Below are 19,820 nucleotides of genomic sequence, written 5' to 3' on the forward strand. Positions count from 1 at the left end.
ATGCCCGAGTGCTCAAATGGTCAGTCCGCCCCAGGTAGAGAGGCTGTAGTTGAGGAACTGACCACCATCTGATGGCTGTAGGTAGGTAGAGAGGCTGTAGTTGATTAACTGACCACCATCAGATGGCTGTAGGTAGGTAGAGAGGCTGTAGTTGAGGAACTGACCACCATCAGATGGCTGTAGGTAGGTAGAGAGGCTGCAGTTGAGGAACTGACCACCATCTGATTGCTGCAGGTAGGTAGAGAGGCTGCAGTTGAGGAACTGACCACCATCTGATGGCTGCAGGTAGGTAGAGAGGCTGCAGTTGAGGAACTGACCACCATCTGATGGCTGCAGGTAGGTAGAGAGGCTGCAGTTGAGGAACTGACCACCATCTGATGGCTGTAGGTGAAGGGGTTGCATTTTAAAGAACTATCAGTGGGTCTGCAGGTTGTTTGCACCTGCTTTCCTCCCTCCAAGCAGAGTCCTGCTTTCACTGAAGCCCCCTCCCTTCCCCCTTCCCTCTGGGAATAAATAGACTGTCAGTTTATTGCTGGTGTTGCAGGATCTGGATGAAGTGTGGGGTGTTTGTAGGGGGGGAAGGGGCAGCAGGTGTGTGTGCAGGAAAGACAATTGGGGATGGGGGGGGTGGATGGGTTTGTTTGAGAATGCCGGAGATCCTACAGAGGTCATGTTTCCACAGCTGATATCCATGGTGAAATCGTAGCAGCCCGCACCATTCTCTCCCAGTGACCTGACCCACGGGTGTCGACTATTTAAAACCTGCACTGCTAATCTAATACACAGAGGATTCGCTGAGCTACAAGGAAATCCCAAAGGGAGCAAAAATAAAGACAATATTTGGCACATTCGGAGGACAAGCTCTCCATTTATGTGTGAATTAATGACTAGATTTACTACTAGTATGTGTAACCTTTCCCCCTTCTATGTGTGGTGGTTTCTCAGCGGCCCAGTGGTTGTTTTTTTTTAGAATGGAACCTTCTACATGGAGTGATTTTCTCAGTACTGAGATTTCTGGGGCCTCACTGTTGGTTTGGTAAGATGGTATCGTCTACGTGTAGTGATTTCTCAGTTCTGAGTTACTTTGGGCCTTGTGGTTGGTTTTGGTAGGATCAAACCATATGCGAGTATCGTCTATAGTCTACGTGTAGTGATTTCTCAGTTCTGAGTTACTCTGGACCCTGTGGTTGGTTTTGGTAGGATCAAACCATATGTGAGTATCGTCTACGTGTAGTGAGTTCTTAGTTCTGAGTTACTCTGGGCCCTGTGGTTGGTTTTGGTAGGACCAAACCATATGTGAGTATCGTCTATAGTCTACGTGTAGTGATTTCTCAGTTCTGTGTTACTTTGGGCCCTGTGGTTGGTTTTGGTAGGATCAAACCATATGTGAGTATCTTCTATTGTCTACGTGTAGTGAGTTCTTAGTTCTGAGCTACTCTGGGGCCCTGTGGTTGGTTTTGGTAGGATCAAACCATATGTGAGTATGGTCTATCGTCTATGTGTAGTGAGTTCTTAGTTCTGAGTTACTCTGGGCCCTGTGGTTGGTTTTGGTAGGATCAAACCATATGTGAGTATCGTCTATCATCTACGTGTAGTGAGTTCTTAGTTCTGAGCTACTCTGGGGCCCTGTGGTGGTTTTGGTAGGATCAAACCCTTTATGTGTAGTGAGTTCTCAGTTCTGAGTTACTCTGGGGCCCTGTGGTTGGTTGTGGTAAGATGGTACCATCTATGTGGTGTAATTACTTGGAGTTGAGTTACTCTGGGGTCCTGCAGCTTGCTGAGGTAAGATGGTACTCATAATGTTACTCAAGTGTCTTCAGTTGGAAGTTTGTTTGGCAGTTTGAGAATGGTGGTGGACATATTTCCCAAAAACCCCAGCATCCAGTCCCCTTTTTTTTTGCAACTCTTACTTTACTCAGTAATGTTTCATTGAGTGCCTGTGGTTGGTTTTGGTAGAATGGAGCCTTTGATATGCTGTAGCTTCCCAGTGCTGAGTTACTCAGAGGCCCTGTGGTTGCTTTTGATATGATGGTACCGTTTGTGTAGAGATTTCACATTGAGGAGTTACTCTGGGGCCCAACGGTTGGTTTTGGCAAGGTGTTACAGTCTATTTGGTGGTTTCTCCGTACTGAGTTACTCTGGGGCCCTGTTGTTGGTTTTGGCAAGGTGGTACTTTCTTTGTGTTGTATCTGCTCAGTGTAGAGCTACTCAGGGGCCCTGTGATTGTTTTTGGTAAGACAGTTACTTATAATGTTATTCAAGTGTCCTCAGTTGGAAGTCGGGTTGGCAGTTTGAGAATAGGACATATATTCCAAAAAAAATCACAGCATGCAGTCACTTTTGTGTACCTCTTCCCTTGGATTATGGATGTAGGTACCTTACATCCAATCGTAATGGGAAAAAGTAGGCACACCCTAATTACATAACATACATACATTACATTATTATTATACATGATTTATATCACGCCAACAGTTTGCTCCGCGCTTTACAATATAACGGGAGACAATACAGTTCAATACCAGAGGGAAAGGAGGGCCCCGCTCCTTGGAGCTTACCATCTAAGAGGGAGGGGATACACATGTGCAAAAGCCAAATATAGAGACTACAAAAAGTCTCTTGCCATCCTAGAGATGTAAATAAGCTAGCACACTAGGTTCCTCACATATCCATCCTTGGACCTTAGATCTCTTTATGGATGTTCTGGACCCCATGTCCATTTCTAGTTGTGAGGTTGGAGTCCTTCAGTGAGAGAACCATAGTGAATAGGTTTCGAATGTGCATTTTGAGCTTTCTAAAAGGCTCATACAGCATCCCAGAAGATGAGTGAATGCTATGCACAGACACCACTGAGTCCATCAGGTTTTAATGTGTATGAAGACCCTGACAAAGAACTACTCTTATCTGCCCGTTTTCTCTTAAATATACAGTGCCATTGAAAATGTTTGTTATATCTTTTTGATCAATACAAAAAAAAAAATGCCCGTTGATCCTACCAGAAATCCAGGGCTGTCCTCTGCACTCTGTATCCGTCATTCCCAAGTTTTACCTGTGAACTACAGTATTTGTCATTCCCGAGTTCTCCCCATGAACTACAGAACAAGCAGTGCATATTAGTTCAGGTCATGTACATTGCTATATGCAGTCTACACATCCATAGTCCTTCTCGGCAGAGAGCATGAGATGGTCATTATGCTCCTATATACAGTGGGACCATGGAAAACAAAGGTAGCCACCCTCTAACACAGGGTTTCTTAACCTTTGAGTTCCTTCAGCGGTTGCTAGGGGTTCCTTGAGCAATGATCAATTTCTGCCTCTCAGATACGTTTCCACTGACACCATTCATCTTCCAAAAGTTATTTTTGGGGGTTCCTCTGTGTTGAAAAGGTTGAGAAAGGCTGCTCTAACAGGAAGTAAGATCCCAGGGATTTGGAAGAGGCTGAAAACAATAGAAGGGACTTTTCTGATTTATGACTACATACCTATGTGGTTATAAGACTGCGTCAGAAGCAGGGGCGGACTGACAACTCATGGGGCCCCCGGGCAATAGGGGATCATGGGGCCCCTGTGTCCTTGCCCAAACTCAAAAAAGCCTATGAAAAAGGTACCAGGGGCATCTCATGGGGCCCCCTACTGACTCAGGGCCCTCGGGCAGTGCCGAGTTTCCAAATGGTCAGTCCGCCCCTGGTCAGAAGATCCAAGATCCCAGCTAAATGATGTTTATAGACTGTGACTGCATGCATGCCGAGCAGACTTCTGTCACATTACCTCAGAAGAATGGAATATGGTCAGTTTTTATGTTTTCACATTAAACAAAGTTTTATATTATATTATTATTTTATATATTTTTATATGAATAAGTTCATGCTTCTGTACCATTACCCACATCATCCCCTGTTGATCCTACCAGAAATCCAGGGCTGTCCTCTGCACTCTGTATCGCTCATTCCCAAGTTCTACCTGTGAACTACAGTATTCATCATTCCCGAGTTCTCCCCATGAGCTACAGAACAAGCAGTGCATATTAGTTCAGGTCATGTACATTGCTATATGCAGTCTACACATCCATAGTCCTTCTCGGTAGGGAGCATGAGATGGTCATTATGCTCCTATATACAGTGGGACCATGGAAAACAAAGGTAGCCACCCTCTAACGCAGGGTTTCTTAACCCTTGAATTCCTTCAGCGGTTGCTCGGGCTTCCTTGAGCAATGATCAATTTCTGCCTCTCAGATACGTTTCCACTGACACCATTCATCTTCCAAAAGTTATTTTTGGGGGTTCCTCTGTGTTGAAAAGGTTGAGAAAGGCTGCTCTAACAGGAAGTAAGATCCCAGGGATTTGGAAGAGGCTGAAAACAATAGAAGGGACTTTTCTGATTTATGACAACATACCAGGGGCGGACTGACAACTCATGGGGCCCCCAGGCAATAGGGGATCATGGGGCCCCTGTGTCCTTGCTCAAACTCAAAAAAGCCTATGAAAAAGGTACCAGGGGCATCTCATGAGGCCCCCTACTGACCCAGGGCCCTCGGGCAGTGCCCGAGTTTCCAAATGGTCAGTCCACCCCTGGTCAGAAGATCCAAGATCCAAGCTAAATGATGTTTCTAGATTGTGACCACATGCATGCCGAGCAGACTTCTGTCACATTACCTCAGAAGAATGGAATATGATCTGTTTTTATGTTTTCACATTAAACAAAGTTTTATATTATATTATTATTTTATATATTTTTATATGAATAAGTTCATGCTTCTGTACCATTACCCACATCATCCCCTTATTACACATATATAGGAATGACTTTCTTCTGCTGCTCCTTGACATTACAGCTTGCTGCTCCGGCAGACGTCACCGGCCTCTTCATATACCATGCCCTGTAGACAAATCGTTCATCCTGCGTTTTTTGGTTGTCCTCTGTATGTTCTGAGAGAAGTCCACGGTGCCACCTCTTAGCTGGGGTCCAAATAGGCATCTGTTTCCTATCCGCCGGCTCATCAAAAACCTGAACTCGGGGAAGGGAAGATCGGCACGTCCGATGTACACATAGCCAAAATTAGCCTCGTATTTATAGACGGAGCAGACATGATAATATCTCAGAATCGTTGTTTGTAAACATTGCTGTTATTTACTAAAAAAAAAAAAAAAAATGGACCTCCAAAAACATTAAAATGGAAACCCAATCACTAAAACCTCACCTGCACGTGTTAAAAGAATATCGATGGTCGTTGAGATGACTTTAACAAAAGGTTCACGTTTAAAAATATCTGGTGGTCCTGCCATGAATTTCCTCATTTAGGCACTTCCTGTTTTAGGGTGACAATGCTCTCAATCAGGGCCGGGACGAGGGGTGGGCAGGAGGAGCAGCTGCCCTGGGCACGCTGGGGACTTTGGGGGGTTATTCTAGAACGGGTGGTTCGGAGGGGAGGATTTGTATTAGGAGAGTGGATTCCTGTTCGGAAGGGGGATGGGGGGGGATTTGTGCTAGTAGGGATGATTAGGGGAATTTGTGCTAGGAGAGTGGATTTGCGGGGGGGGTATTTGTGCTGGGAGAGGGGGATTTGGTGGGGGAGATGATTTATGTTTAGAGGGTAAATTTGAGAGGTAGAAGATTTGAGCTGGGAGGGGGGATTTGTACTGAAAGAGGGGGAAATTTTGTTTGGGGAAAATTTTGGGAGAGGATTTATGTTTAGAGGGGAAGTTTGAGGGGTAGAAGATTTGAGCTGGGAGGGGGGATTTGTACTGGAAAAGGGGGAAATTTTGTTTGGGGAACATTTTGGGAGATGATCTATGTTTAGAGGGTAAATTTGAGAGGTAGAAGATTTGAGCTGGGAGGGGGGATTTGTACTGAAAGAGGGGGAAATTTTGTTTGGGGAAATATTTGGGAGAGGATTTTTGTTTAGAGGGGAAGTTTGAGGGGTAAAGTATTTGAGCTGGGAGGGGGGATTTGTACTGGAAGAGGGGGAAATTTTGTTTGGGGAAAATTTGAGAGAGGATTTATGTTTAGAGGGGAAGTTTGAGGGGTAGAGGATTTGAGCTGGGAGGGGGGATTTGTACTGGAAGAGGGGGAAATTTTGTTTGGGGAACATTTTGGGAGATGATTTATGTTTAGAGGGGAAATTTGAGGGGTAGAGGATTTGAGCTGGAAGGGGGGATTTGTACTGGAAGAGGGGGAAATTTAGTTTGGGAACATTTTGGGAGAGGATTTATGTTTAGAGGGGAAGTTTGAGGGGTAAGGTATTTGAGCTGAGAGGGGGGATTTGTACTGGAAGAGGGGGAAATTTAGTTTGGGGAAAAGTTTGGGAGAGGATTTATGTTTAGAGGGTAAATTTGAGGGGTAGAGGATTTGAGCTGGGAGGGGGGATTTGTACTAGAAGAGGGGGAAATTTTGTTTGGGGAAAAAATTGGGAGAGGATTTATGTTTAGAGGGTAAATTTGAGGGGTAGAGGATTTGAGCTGAGAGGGGGGATTTGTACTAGAAGAGGGGGAAATTTTGTTTGGGGAAAAGTTTGGGAGAGAATTATGTTTAGAGGGGAAGTTTGAGGGGTAAAGTATTTGAGCTGAGAGGGGGGATTTGTTCTGGAATAGAGGGAAATTTTGTTTGGGGAAAAATTTGGGAGAGGATTTATGTTTAGAGGGGAAGTTTGAGGGGGAGAGGATTTGAGCTGGAAGGAGGGATTTGTATTGGAAGAGGGGGAAATTTAGTTTGGGGAACATTTTGGGAGAGGATTTATGTTTAGAGGGTAAATTTGAGGGGTAGAGGATTTGAGCTGGGAGGGGGGATTTGTACTGGAAGAGGGGAAAATTTTGTTTGGGGAAAAGTTTGGGAGAGGATTTATGTTTAGAGGGGAAGTTTGAGGGGTAAAGTATTTGAGCTGAGAGGGGGGATTTGTACTGGAATAGAGGGAAATTTTGTTTGGGGAAACATTTGGGAGAGGATTTATGTTTAGAGGGGAAGTTTGAGGGGTAGAGGATTTGAGCTGGGAGGGGGGATTTGTACTGTAAGAGGGGGAAATTTTGTTTGGGGGAAAGTTTGGGAGAGGATTTATGTTTAGAGGATAAATTTGAGGGGTAGAGGATTTGAGCTGGGAGGGGGGATTTGTACTAGAAGAGGGGGAAATTTTGTTTGGGAGAGGATTTATGTTTAGAGGGGAAATTTGAGGGGTAGAGGATTTAAGCTGGGAGGGGGGATTTGTACTAGAAGAGGGGGAAATTTTGTTTGGGGAAAATTTTGGCTTGCAAAGGGAACATATTCTTTGGGGGTAAGTGTGAAGATTAGTGCTTAAATGTTTTTGGGGGGAGGGGATTTTTCATGACACTTAATGCTCATACATTTTGGGGGAAGGAGGGGGAGCTATTTGGCATCTTTGCCCTGTGGAAAAAGATGACCTTGTTCCAGCACTGCTCCCCATTGCTGCCCTTGTGTTGTCATCCTGTGTTTTCGATGGAGACTACATGTGGCTGTTTCAGTGCACATTCGGCAGGCATGGTCCACTGTTGTCACCATCAGGAAACCCCCCTGAGAAATGACTTGCAGCCATCGTTGCACCTGTAAACTGAAAGTGGCTGAAAAGAGACAACAGGAGATCAGCACTGAGCTGCAACAAAGTATAAAAAAAAGGAAATAAGTTATTTTAAAAAGCGATTGTTTATAATACATAGTACTGCAGAAACAGTCATTCCATTTGGGTTTGCGTGTTCTTTAAAGGGCAGGTCTATCTTTACTAGCCACAAAATGATTGATATTCCTTGAGGTTGTACACAACAATGAAGAAATCGGTGCTATTGGCCTTTAGACTGTTTTTGTCAAAATGGAAGATACATCCAAAACCTCTCTTGGAATTCCTGTGCTTTCAACAAGGTATTCATTGTGTGTGACCCCTCTTACTATCTTGTTACAAATGGTGGAAGTTGGCATAGATAAGTCAGCAAGCCCAATGTCAAAGGCAAGGCAAATAGGCAGTTGAATTTGCAAGGAAATTTTCACTTTGCAAAGGAAATTTTTCTTAGCTTAGTGAATGCGGTGAAAATTCACTTTGCAAAGAGACACCCAATCATGTGCAAAGAACATGTAAAAAAAACAAAACAGTATTTTCGCTTGAGTATGATTGGATGGCAGAAGTCAGCAGAGCTTCATATCATTGACTAAATTAAGGGGAAATTCCCTTGCTGAGTGAACAGTCTGTTTGCATTTAGTAAGTCAGCCCTGTTGACTTTTTAAAGAGTAACTTCAGTCCCCTTTAGCGTTGGCCTTGTCCCCTCCAGCACCAACACGATTGTTAGTCTTTCACATGTGCCAGTGTGTTGAAGGGCTCTGCGTGGCCTTCTGGTCTATGCTGTGCTGGACTTCCATACCAGCTCCTTTCTGGAAACCCCGCACATGCCCAGATGCAGGATCCTCAGTCCTGAGGCAAATTATTTATTTATTACAAGTACTTCTATAGCACCGTCAATTTACGCCTCGCATTACATATATATTGTACATTCACATCAGTCCCTAACCCTCAAGGGGCGTACAATCTAAGGTCCCTAACCCTCAAGGGGTGTACAATCTAAGATCCCTAACCCTCAAGGGGCGTACAATCTAAGGTCCCTAACCCTCAAGGGGCGTACAATCTAAGGTCCCTAACCCTCAAGGGGTGTACAATCTAAGGTCCCTAACCCTCAAGGGGCGTACAATCTAAGGTCCCTAACCCTCAAGGGGTGTACAATCTAAGGTCCCTAACCCTCAAGGGGTGTACAATCTAAGGTCCCTAACCCTCAAGGGGTGTACAATCTAAGGTCCCTAACCCTCAAGGGGTGTACAATCTAAGGTCCCTAACCCTCAAGGGGTGTACAATCTAAGGTCCCTAACCCTCAAGGGGTGTACAATCTAAGGTCCCTAACTCACATTCATACAACGGATCAAATTCAAAATCCTAACACTGACGTACAAAGTCGTCCACCATACTGCCCCGAACTACATCACTGACCTAATATCCAAGTACCGCCCAATACGCGCACTCCGCTCCTCACAAGACCTCCTTCTCTCTAGTTCCCTGGTCTCCTCCTCCCATGCCCGCCTCCAGGACTTCTCCAGGGTGTCACCCATCCTCTGGAACTCCCTGCCCCAACCCATCAGATTATCACCTACTCTCCTCTCCTTTAGGCGCACCCTGAAAACCCATCTCTTCAGGGAAGCCTACCCCACCCCCTGCTAACTTGCCGACCTCCTCCACTCTTCCTACCACCCCATCCCCCACAGCTATCTCCTCCTGTGCCACCATCCCCTCCCTCCTAGATTGTAAGCTCCAAGGAGCAGGGCCCTCAATCCCCTCATGTTTTGCATTGTATTGGTATTGTTCTGTCACATGTTCTATCCCCCTTTGTAATGTACAGCGCTGAGCGAACTATTGGTGCTTTATAAATACTGTATAATAATAATACTAGGGACAATTTAGACAGGATCCAATTCACCTACCAGCATGTCTTTAGAGTGTGGGAGGAAACTGGAGTACCTGGAGGAAACCCACGCAGGCACAGGGAGAACATGCAAACTCCATTCAGGTAGTGCCATGGTTGGGATTTGAACCAAGGACCCGAGTACTGCCAGGAAGAAGTGCTAACCATTTAGCCACTGTGCTGCCCATCTGTGAATGCGCGGAATCCCAGGGTGGGGGGCCCAATACAATACTCGCCTAGTTGAGAATGATGGAATTGCTGTGTTGCATCACAAAAATGCTATAAAATTAAAAATGTATTCAAATATAAGAGAGGGTAAAGGATTTTTTTTTATTATTATTACTATGGGTAAAGGTCCACCTAATTCTAGAGGACTAGTTTTGGAGGCTCTATCATTCGTTCACCTGAACCTCTCCCAGGTTGAGAGACAAAATTCCTAGTAGTTTGCTTCCTTAGAAACATTTCTACCTTTCTGGAACTATAGGAGAGATTCTTGTTTAGTTTCTCCTTGCATCAAGGCAGATATCTGTTGATCTGGGCTTACATTGTTACGCCGGATTACCCGACGCTCAGCCTCTGGTTTAAATTTAAGAACTCTCCAGATTTCTCCCCCTGCTGTCTTGAACTCCTTAGCTGTCAGTAGCGCTGCTGTGCTTCAGATTTACGGCCCCTCTGGGAGAGTGTGGGTGAAACTATGCCGGGTCCCCCCATTTCATGAGCACGACCCCGCCAGAGAAAAGTCACATTGTTCCACGCGCTGCCGTGAGACACACAATCCCCCCCTTGTAAGTGACCTGGCCTGTATCAGCAATTACTGCTTGAATAGCGTGGCCTGTTCCAGGCTCTTGTAATGCCAGACAAGCTTCTCCAAGAAATACCTGGCCTTCAATATAAAGAAGGGCTCAGTAAAGCTCTAGTTCTATCTACAGTGGTCTTATAACCTCAATAGCCACTCTGCAGTGGTCTTATAACCTCAATAGTCACTCTGCAGTGGTCTTATAACCTCAATAGCCACTCTACAGTGGTCTTATAACCTCAATAGCCACTCTACAGTGGTCTTATAACCTCAATAGTCACTCTACAGTGGTCTTATAACCTCAATAGCCACTCTGCAGTGGTCTTATAACCTCAATAGCCACTCTGCAGTGGTCTTATAACCTCGATAGCCACTCTACAGTTGTCTTATAACCTCAATAGTCAGCCCAACGTTACAGAGTTTTTCATGGAGCCTCAAATCCAAGATATACATCCATTGAAGGTACCATAATGGTGCATATATATATATATATATATATATATATATATATATATATGAAGTTGAATGGTTGGAACCTTTATCAGGCAACAGTAGACTTGAAACTAAAGAATGGTTACCCAAGTGTGGTGCCAAATCCAGAGGATTCAATCTTGAATGGTTGCCAGCTCTCAAGATGTTATGCATGTACTTGACATTACCTACCTCATTGTTATGAATGTATAACTTAAACTTGATCATTATTTTGCCCCATTGTGCAATTTCACTGTATTCTGTAATAACCTCTTTGATTAAAGTATTTATGAAGAACAAAAATTCAAGATGTACAACCAACATTGCCATTGCAAGGAGGTCCCACTCTTCTTGTTGTGTTCTATAACATAGAGAAATTTGTCAATCTAAGAGGAGACATGGCAACACTCAAAGTGGATGGGAACACCCAGAAAAAGGTGATCCCAGCATACATATTTGGAGGAAAAAGGTGGTGGAGCATACTTGTACATCTGTTGTCTTTGAATATCTCTGTTACCCTTTGTCCCCCTCAGGAGTAGCCATTGCATTTGGATTGACAGTACAATGCTCTTATAGTTTTACCAAAACTATTAATGTGAGCGTCTACTTAAACAATCTATTTATTTGTTGGAATTCCAAGTTCTAATATTTTGTGGAGCATGCAAGAGAAGACGATGAGATGCTCAAAGGAGGATGGGAGTACCCAGCACTTCAAGGTTATCCCAACATATATGTGTGGAGAAGAAGGTGGTAGAGCATATTTGTACGTCTGCCATCTTTGCAATCTTTGGCACCTTCAGTAGCAGCCATTGCATTTGAATCGACTGTACTATGTTCTTTAGGCCAGCCATAGATGGTTTGGATTTCAGCGGGTTCAGCAGGGACTTGCCAAGATTCAAACCATATATGGGCAGGCTGACTGTACCCAATTCAATTGTTGAACGAGTTGGGTACAACCAGCCTGTTGGATTTTTTATGTGTAGCATATGTGCAGCATCATCTTTGGACAGCCTTAGATTTACCAAAACTATTTAACACGAGGGCCTCCCTAAACAATCTATTTAATTTGTACCCTTTCTGGCAGACTCTTGCACTACATCTAAAGAGGTTTGTGCAGTCCGATTGTAAATTGTGTGACCTTCTTTAGAGGCCCACAGGACTCAATGTAAAAGGTCCAGTATATATTGATCTATGATTATTATTATTATACAGGATTTATATAGCGCCAACAGTTTGCGCAGCTTTTTACAAAACAAAGGTAGACATAACCGTTACAATACAATTTGGTACAAAAGGAAACAGAGGGCCCTATGATGAGCATAGGCTCCAGTATGTAGCACATTTAGAATTCTAGGCAAAAATAAAAACAAAAATGGTGAGGGGACAAAATCTGTACCTGTCTGTATATGCACGTAATTCCTTTTAGCAGATGATACCAAAAAAGGTGGCTGACAAAATCCCTTTTGGAGTCACCACTGTGGCATTTAGGCAGAGTTCAAGCATCGGAAGCTCCAGTAGAGTCTTCAATTAATGGAGTTGGTCAATGTTCCGTGCTAGTTAGTGACTTCTGAGTGCATAGGACTCACAGCTTGACCAGCATGAACCATGAAGAGGGATGGCAGCTTTGATGCCTCTTTAATCAGTGTATAAAGGGAAGAAAAAGGGACTGTTAGTAGGGTTTACACTTATATGTCTTGGTGACTATTGTCACCTGGTCTGAAGTGAGGGAAAAATCCAAAATTTTGAGTTGTCACCAGAACAGAAATAGAGAAAAATTCTCCAACGGGACCAGTTGTTCCAGTGACCGCTGACTAAAAAGGGTAAAACAGCTACATTCTAAACTGTAATTAAGTTTTAGACTCTACAAACAAACCACCAAACTCTTTTATTGACAGACAGACCTCCAGCTAGTAAGTCTGAGCAGCTGTCATCCTTTCACTGCCTGAACATCCAGGTGGCTCATTTAGGAATGACTTTCTGTTTATTTAGCCATCCTCTTCTAATGTCCTCCTGGTTCCAGTCTGTTCCTGCCCTCCTAGAGATCCACTGCCTTGTACCGTATTAGTGAACCATCTAATCCCAGCTGTAGACACTATTGTTGAACCTGCACAGCCATAGATGGCTAGACCAATTGTGAGAGGGCTCTGGTTGCATTTTTTTTTTTCAAGAAAGGTGGGGGGAGAGCGGTGGTAGTTGAGTTGGTTGAAGAAACTGATAGTCATGGGGGTTGGGCCAGTGTCACAGGTCTTTTCAACAGTATTGAAAAGCTGACAGCAAGGTCACAGTGATGTCTTAAAAGGACAGAGAGCTCGGATCAAGGGTTTGAGATGCAACTTTCTGCCTAGTAACAGGGGGGTTCGCTCTTGGCTAGACTTCTCGATAATAATTCACCTATACATGTGTAATCTGAACATAAAATATAGTTACCAAAACATTCCAGGAAAACTGGCAATACATGTTCCTGAGTTAGGAAAAGTTGGTGGTGCAGTTTGCATGCCATTTTACCTGCCTGGTGAGCCATTGCTTGGAGCGGGATGGTCTGCAGAATTGAGGGACTTTCTTGAAGAAAAAGAAACATGTTGCCACTGTGAGCATGCAGTAGTCTGGGAACAAGCGTCAATTGGAATGGGACTTCTGGGGACCCGTTGGGTTTGCCATGCCATATCCAGTTTTTCTTCCCACTGCCCCAAAGTCACCTTACGGTTTATGTAAAGCCTAAACCTTTTTTTTTGCTATTGTTCCTTTTGGACAGGGTAAGGAATGGTTCAAACCACTGAAATGTATTTGTATTGCAATCCCATTGGTGAGATTTCCATTCACTTCCTGCTTTGGAAAACATCTCAAAGTCTAGGGGAAATCACCTCTTCAATCATTGAGTCTGAAACTGGTGTCCCCTTTGGAGATTTCCCTTTTGACCTAATATTTAGGTGACCTCTGTTTTAAATTCTGGATTGGATATAGATATGTTTGATTGAGTTATAATTTGAACATTCTATAGATATCATTTTTGATTGTGTATCCACATCCTAGATGTGTTTTGGCTTTCAAACTCTTTTTTTTTGTTTGATACTTGGTTTTAAAACTGTGTTTTTTATCTTTTGGAATTACCACACTTCCTAAATTCCTTATTTTTTACTCTTCTTAAATTTTACATTTACGAGGAATTGGGAGCCAGTTCCAAAAAAGGATTCATATGTAAGATCAGTGTTCAGATTGATGACCCCAGCTGGGACTTAGCAATATAGACCAGACAGAGGTTATTCCACTCCAGCCAAATCTAAAGAAGAAAATGTTTTGGCTTTAGGGGTACATGTTAGGCAGCCCATTGAATGCTGCCATATTTGCCCTCAATGGGGAGGTGCAGGTTCCACTCTCTTCCAGTGATGGGAAGTATATTCTATCCCGCCATATGATTTCTTAGCTGGGCTGTCAGTTGGAGGATGGGAATATAAAGCACAGCCCTTGTCACTAAAGAGGGAACTGTCCATGTTTGTGCGCCCCCTGGAGGAGAGGGTGAGGGGGAAGGTCAGGTACAGTCTTTGCACCAATTCCCCGCCAGCAGTGAAAAAGAAAGTTGGAGAATGTTAACACTTAGAGCAGGGGCGGACTGACAACTCATGGGGCCCACGGGCGATAGGGGATCATGGGGCCCCTGTGTCCTTCCCCAAACTAAAAAAAGCCTATGAAAAAGGTACCAGGGGCATCTCATGGGGCCCCCTACTGACCCCGGGCCCTCAGGCAGTGCCTGAGTTTCCAAATGGTCAGTCCGCCCCTGACTTGGAGGATATCAATTCCTTGACCTCACCGTAGAAATTGGTATCAAATGTGGGGAGCAGACAATGAAAATTGGCTGCTTCATACAATTTTTTTTGTATACTTTAATTATAGGTTCCCTTTTTTTCCTAAGCTACACCTTTTACTAATCTAATTTAATACATTTTTTCCCATAAACTGGTTCTTTGTCCAAAGTGATTGCAGAGTTCAAAGTGCAGCCATTCTGTGACTTCTTGTGCAGCTGGAGGTCAGCAATAGGCCACCTCCATTGACACCAGCACAGTGCCACAATCAAGGCATTCTGAGGGGCAGACTCTAAAGCAGGTCATACGTGCGTCGAATTCCGAGCGATTGTTAGTTTGAAAATCGTAAACATCGTTCATTCTGTAATCCGATGGTGCTACCAATGATTTCGTTTTTTACAAATTTTCCAGGATCCCTGATAAACGAACTGGGGAAGAACCACAAAAATTGGCCGGTGCCATTGCCCCACTAACAGAGCAAAAATTGGTCAATTATTCTTAGGTTCGATTTTCGAATTAAAAATCATTAAAAAATCGACCCATGTACAGCAGGCCTTAATGTGTCTAAAACTGGCATCATGGGCCACCGATGAGCTCCAGCCTGTGCCATACGATGCTGCAGTGCTTAGCTTGCACTCTGACATCTGGAAGGTGGCTGGTTGTTTGGGGGGGGGGGGGTAGCGATTTTTTTTCTAGACAAGCAAGCCCAATGTGTTATCCTTAGCGGTGTTTTTGGAAATGTTAGCCTGTGTCTCCCCCTAATGGCTGTCATGAATAGTGGTAGAGAGTCGAAATCATTTTCAGGGCCGTGGAATGCATAGTTCATTGACATTAGTCCCTGAGGGAGTATAGGAGGGGAATATAATTACTGCTCTGTAATTCAATTGTATTTTACAGGAATGACAACACTACTGTAAATTGTAATGATATTTTCCAAGAGTTACCCATCTGCTTTCCACTTCTGTTAGTATATGTGATGTCCTATATAATAAAAAAAATCACGCCTCTTTATATAAAGTCATATTTACATTGGTGACATCACTGCATTCTATATACAGTAATGTTTAAAGTGGTGACATCACTGCATTCTATATACAGTCATATTGTACAGTGATGACATCACTGCATTCTATATACAGTCATATTGTACAGTGATGACATCACTGCTCAGTGGAAAAATAACTATCCTCCATATTATTATTATTATACAGGATTTATATCGCGCCAACAGTTTGCTCAGCGCTTTACAATATAACGGGAGACAATACAGCAACAATACAGTTTAATACAAGAGGGTTAGGAGGGCCCTGCTCCTTGGAGCTTACAATCTAGGAGGGAGGGGCTGGTGGTACAAAAGGTAATAACTGTGGGGGATGGACTGCGAGGAGGAGTAGAAAATTCCGTTATTAGCTGAGGGTAGGATAGGCTTCCCTGAAGAGATCGGTTTTCAGAGATCGCCTAAAAGTGAGCAGAGTAGGCGATGGTGAGATAGATTTGGGTAGGGAGTTCCAGAGGATGGGAGAAGCCCCGGAGAAGTCCTGGAGGCGAGCATGGGAGGAGGAGACGAGGGAGCTAGAGAGCAGGAGGTCGTGGGAGGAGCGGAGAGGACGGTTTGGGTGATATTTGGAGACCAGATTGGTGATGTAATTTGGGGCACAGTTATAAATGGTTTTATATGTTATTGTTAATGTTTTGAATTTTATTTGTTGGGCAATGGGAAGCCAGTGGAGGGATTGGCAGAGAGGGATGGCAGATATGGAACGGTTGGTAAGGTGGATGAGTCTGGCAGCAGCATTCATGATATACAATCATATTTCCAATGGTGACACGTTACTTTTATACACAGGTTATACTTGCAGCAGTGACATTCCTGCTCTCTATATACAGGTTATGGTGACTTCACTGAGCGCCGTATGCTGCTATATTTACAGTAGTGACATCACTGCTCTCCGTATACAGGTTATATTTACAGTAGTGACATCACTGCTCTCCATATACAGGTTATATTTACAGTAGTGACATCACTGCTCTCCATATACAGGTTATATTTACAGTAGTGACATCACTGCTCTCCATATACAGGTTATATTTACAGTAGTGACTTCACTGCTCTCCATATACAGGTTATATTTACAGTAGTGACTTCACTGCTCTCCATATACAGGTTATATTTACAGTAGTGACATCACTGCTCTCCATATACAGGTTATATTTACAGTAGTGACTTCACTGCTCTCCATATACAGGTTATATTTACAGCGGTGACATCACTGTTCTCCATATACAGGTTATATTTACAGCAGTGACATCACTGTTCTCCATATACAGGTTTACAACGGTGACTTCATTGAACTTCATATACAACTATATTTACAGTATTGATGTCACTGCTCTCCATATTTAATTATATTTCAAGTGGTGACATCACTACTTATAATATACAATTACATTAATATATCACTGTTCTCCATATGTAGCCATATTTATAATGGTGGCATCCTTGTTCTCCATATGTAGTCATATTTACAGAGATGACATCCTTGTTCTCCATATGTAGTCATATTTACAGAGATGGCATCCTTGTTCTCCATATGTAGTCATATTTACAGTGATGATATCATTGTTCTCCATATGTAGCCATATTTATAATGGTGGCATCCTTGTTCTCCATATGTAGCCATATTTACAGTGCTGACATCCTTGTTCTCCATATGTAGCCATATTTATAGTGGTTCTATCCCTGCTTTCCATATGTAGCCATATTTACAGAGATGACATCCTTGTTCTCCATATGTAGCCATGTTTACAGAGATGACATACTTGTTCTCCATATGTAGCCATGTTTACAGTGCTGGCATCCTTGTTCTCCATATGTGGCCATATTTACATCGGTGACTGCTTTCCAAATGCATGTTCTGATTTACAGCCTTTCATATTTATTAGCATAATGTATAGCTTCATGTTTTGAATTGTAGAACATTAAATACATTTAGTTCCCTTTTAGGAATGGTTTGCCATTTGTGTCTTGCGAGGGCTCAAAGTTTCCAATCTCTTGTAGAGCGGGAGTCCAGGGAGGAAGACCCAACTACATCAGAGACAGAAGAAACCTACCCAACAAAGCCACGCAAAGGGGGCCGTGGGGTCTCGGAACACAAAGCCATCGCCCTGAACAACTTCCGTCAAAAAAAGCAGTCTGCCTCGAGGATCGTGTCTGTGGAGAACAAAGGCCAGACTCACTCTTCACCCGAGTACAGCATCGAGTCGGAGATGGTGAGTGAAAGGTGTCAATGACTGGTTGAAGAACATGTGACAGGTTGAACACTTGTGTTAAATTAGTTTTTTGGTTTGGTTTTTGTTTTTTTAATAGTAAGAGTCAATGGAAGGGTCCATCCAAATTCTGCTGCTTGCATTTAACTCTGCCATCTCGTGGCAATCTTCATCTTAGGAGCCTTTTTCCATTTGACACCAATGACTGTGGCTAACATTCCTGTGTGGAGCCACAATGGGTTTTTAGTAAAATCTTGCCTGTTGGGGTTCTGGTGAATTTTATCCATAGGTCAATTTTCTATAGTTGTATTTTTCATACAAAACTATTGAGTATCGGCCTGCAAGTGGCTGTGTAAAACAAGATCCAACCACAAAATCCAATAGTTGTGTTTTTTCATGAACCCATGCAAATTTGGTCCAAGTTTTCCTTTTGTTTTGGATGGAGTTGGGAAAGATACAACTCACTTTCAGGTTTTTTCTTCTTGTCCCCATTGGGGAGATTCCTTTTTGTATCCTATCCTAGTGACATAGAGTCAGAGGGACAGTAAATGATGGAAATACCTCAAAGGAGACAGAGGTGGCAACAAAAAGCTTATATATATTTTTTTATAGTATAGTTGGGAGGGGTTGGAACCTTGATTGGTTTTATTGCTGTGTCTTTCTGTCTGGGTCCATTTTTAATTTCTTCGTAGTATCATAGTATATCAAACTTTGCCATGTTGAGGGTGCCCAGTACAAAAGTTCATGACACTTCAGTTTTGGCTCAAAGTTTTATTAATATAAAGAATTGGAAAGCCAATGCATTCGAAGGAAATGCCTCCCCCTTGAGGGCTGAAGTCATAGATACCAGTGAGCTAGCGGTGAGATCTCATTAGGAAAGATGCCTATAACTGAGCTTGATCTGAGCTGTCAGATCCATTATCTTCAGCAAGACAATTTGGTCTAAAGAAAATTTGGACTAGAACTTTTATGCCATTAATTTTTTTACCGGATGCTCCTCAGCACTCACTCCAAAGTTTGATATCTACTGCATGTCCTCTTTTGAGACTATCAAAGAGGCATCAGCCAAAAAACTGAACAAGGTTCAGCCTACATTGCCCATTCATTGTTTCTCAAATCCTTTGAAGGACGAGTCACTCTGGTTTAAATCCAAGAAGTACATATATCCCACTTTTACTGGTCCAGTGCTACCCTACACACACCAGTGCGTATCATAGTGTGTCACTCAGACATACTGTAAGAGGCGTGACTAGAACCTTCAGGGCTCTGGTGCAAGAAACCATGAAGATCCCCCTGAGACTCCCGGAGCCCTTTACTCCTGTCGTGGGGCTTTCACATGTTCTGCAGTGAGCCCCTTTCCTGCAATCTTGGAGGGGTGGAACATCAGGGAATGGTCGCAAGTGACCTTTGTGACCCTTTTAGTTCCACCGCTGCTGTAAGTGGAAATCTCTCAATGTAGCAATAAAAACGTGCTAAACGTTCTAAACCTTTCACACCGTATTCAAACCTAAGAATAAAATTCCTGTCTGCAAATGGGCATTAAAGTGAAAAGCTAGTGAAATGAACCTCTTTCTCCTACAATGACTAAGCATCAATACATTTTGTTTTCCAGGGTCCTTGCCGTAGACAGATGGAGACCGTTATGCAGGACATGAAGATGTCTCATCGCGTGTATCCAAGGGCATTCTATATTCCCAACTGTGACCGTAAAGGATTCTTCAAAAGGAAACAAGTAAGAACATCTCAAAATGTCACAGACTCGCATTCATCAACCTAGCATGAAAGTATCAACAACAAAGGACCTTTGCCTTTCTTTGATTAGTAATATTGAAAAGTATCTGTCATCTGTACACAAGCCTGGTTTTGTGGAAAGGTCACTTAGGTGAGGGCCTAGGGCAGAAAGATTTTCAGGTGGGTGTGGAAGGTTGGCAGATCGTCTCACATTTCATTTTTTTTTTCACCTCTTTCATTGTAAATCTTCAGGAAGAAAAAATGTTTGAAAATGAAATAGTAGATGTCTCCCTTTTGGTTGGGGCGGAGCAGGTGTCT

General features: G+C 43.2%; 1 protein-coding gene across 1 annotated transcript in view; it reads left to right on the top strand.

Annotated features, from left to right (window-relative positions):
- The window catches only part of LOC149461977 (insulin-like growth factor-binding protein 5), a 53,317-nt gene that overhangs the window by 25,038 nt on the left and 8,459 nt on the right, over nt 1-19,820 (top strand). Inside the window, exons 2-3 of the mRNA XM_089677610.1 lie at nt 17,563-17,774; nt 19,384-19,503. Of these exons, the coding sequence (XP_089533736.1) occupies nt 17,563-17,774; nt 19,384-19,503 (332 nt within the window). The remainder of the gene's footprint in view (nt 1-17,562; nt 17,775-19,383; nt 19,504-19,820) is intronic.

This window comes from Staurois parvus, unplaced genomic scaffold (assembly GCF_062004578.1).
Source record: "Staurois parvus isolate SC_StPar_1 unplaced genomic scaffold, SC_StPar_1.0 ptg000190l, whole genome shotgun sequence".
Taxonomy (NCBI): Eukaryota; Metazoa; Chordata; class Amphibia; order Anura; family Ranidae; genus Staurois; species Staurois parvus.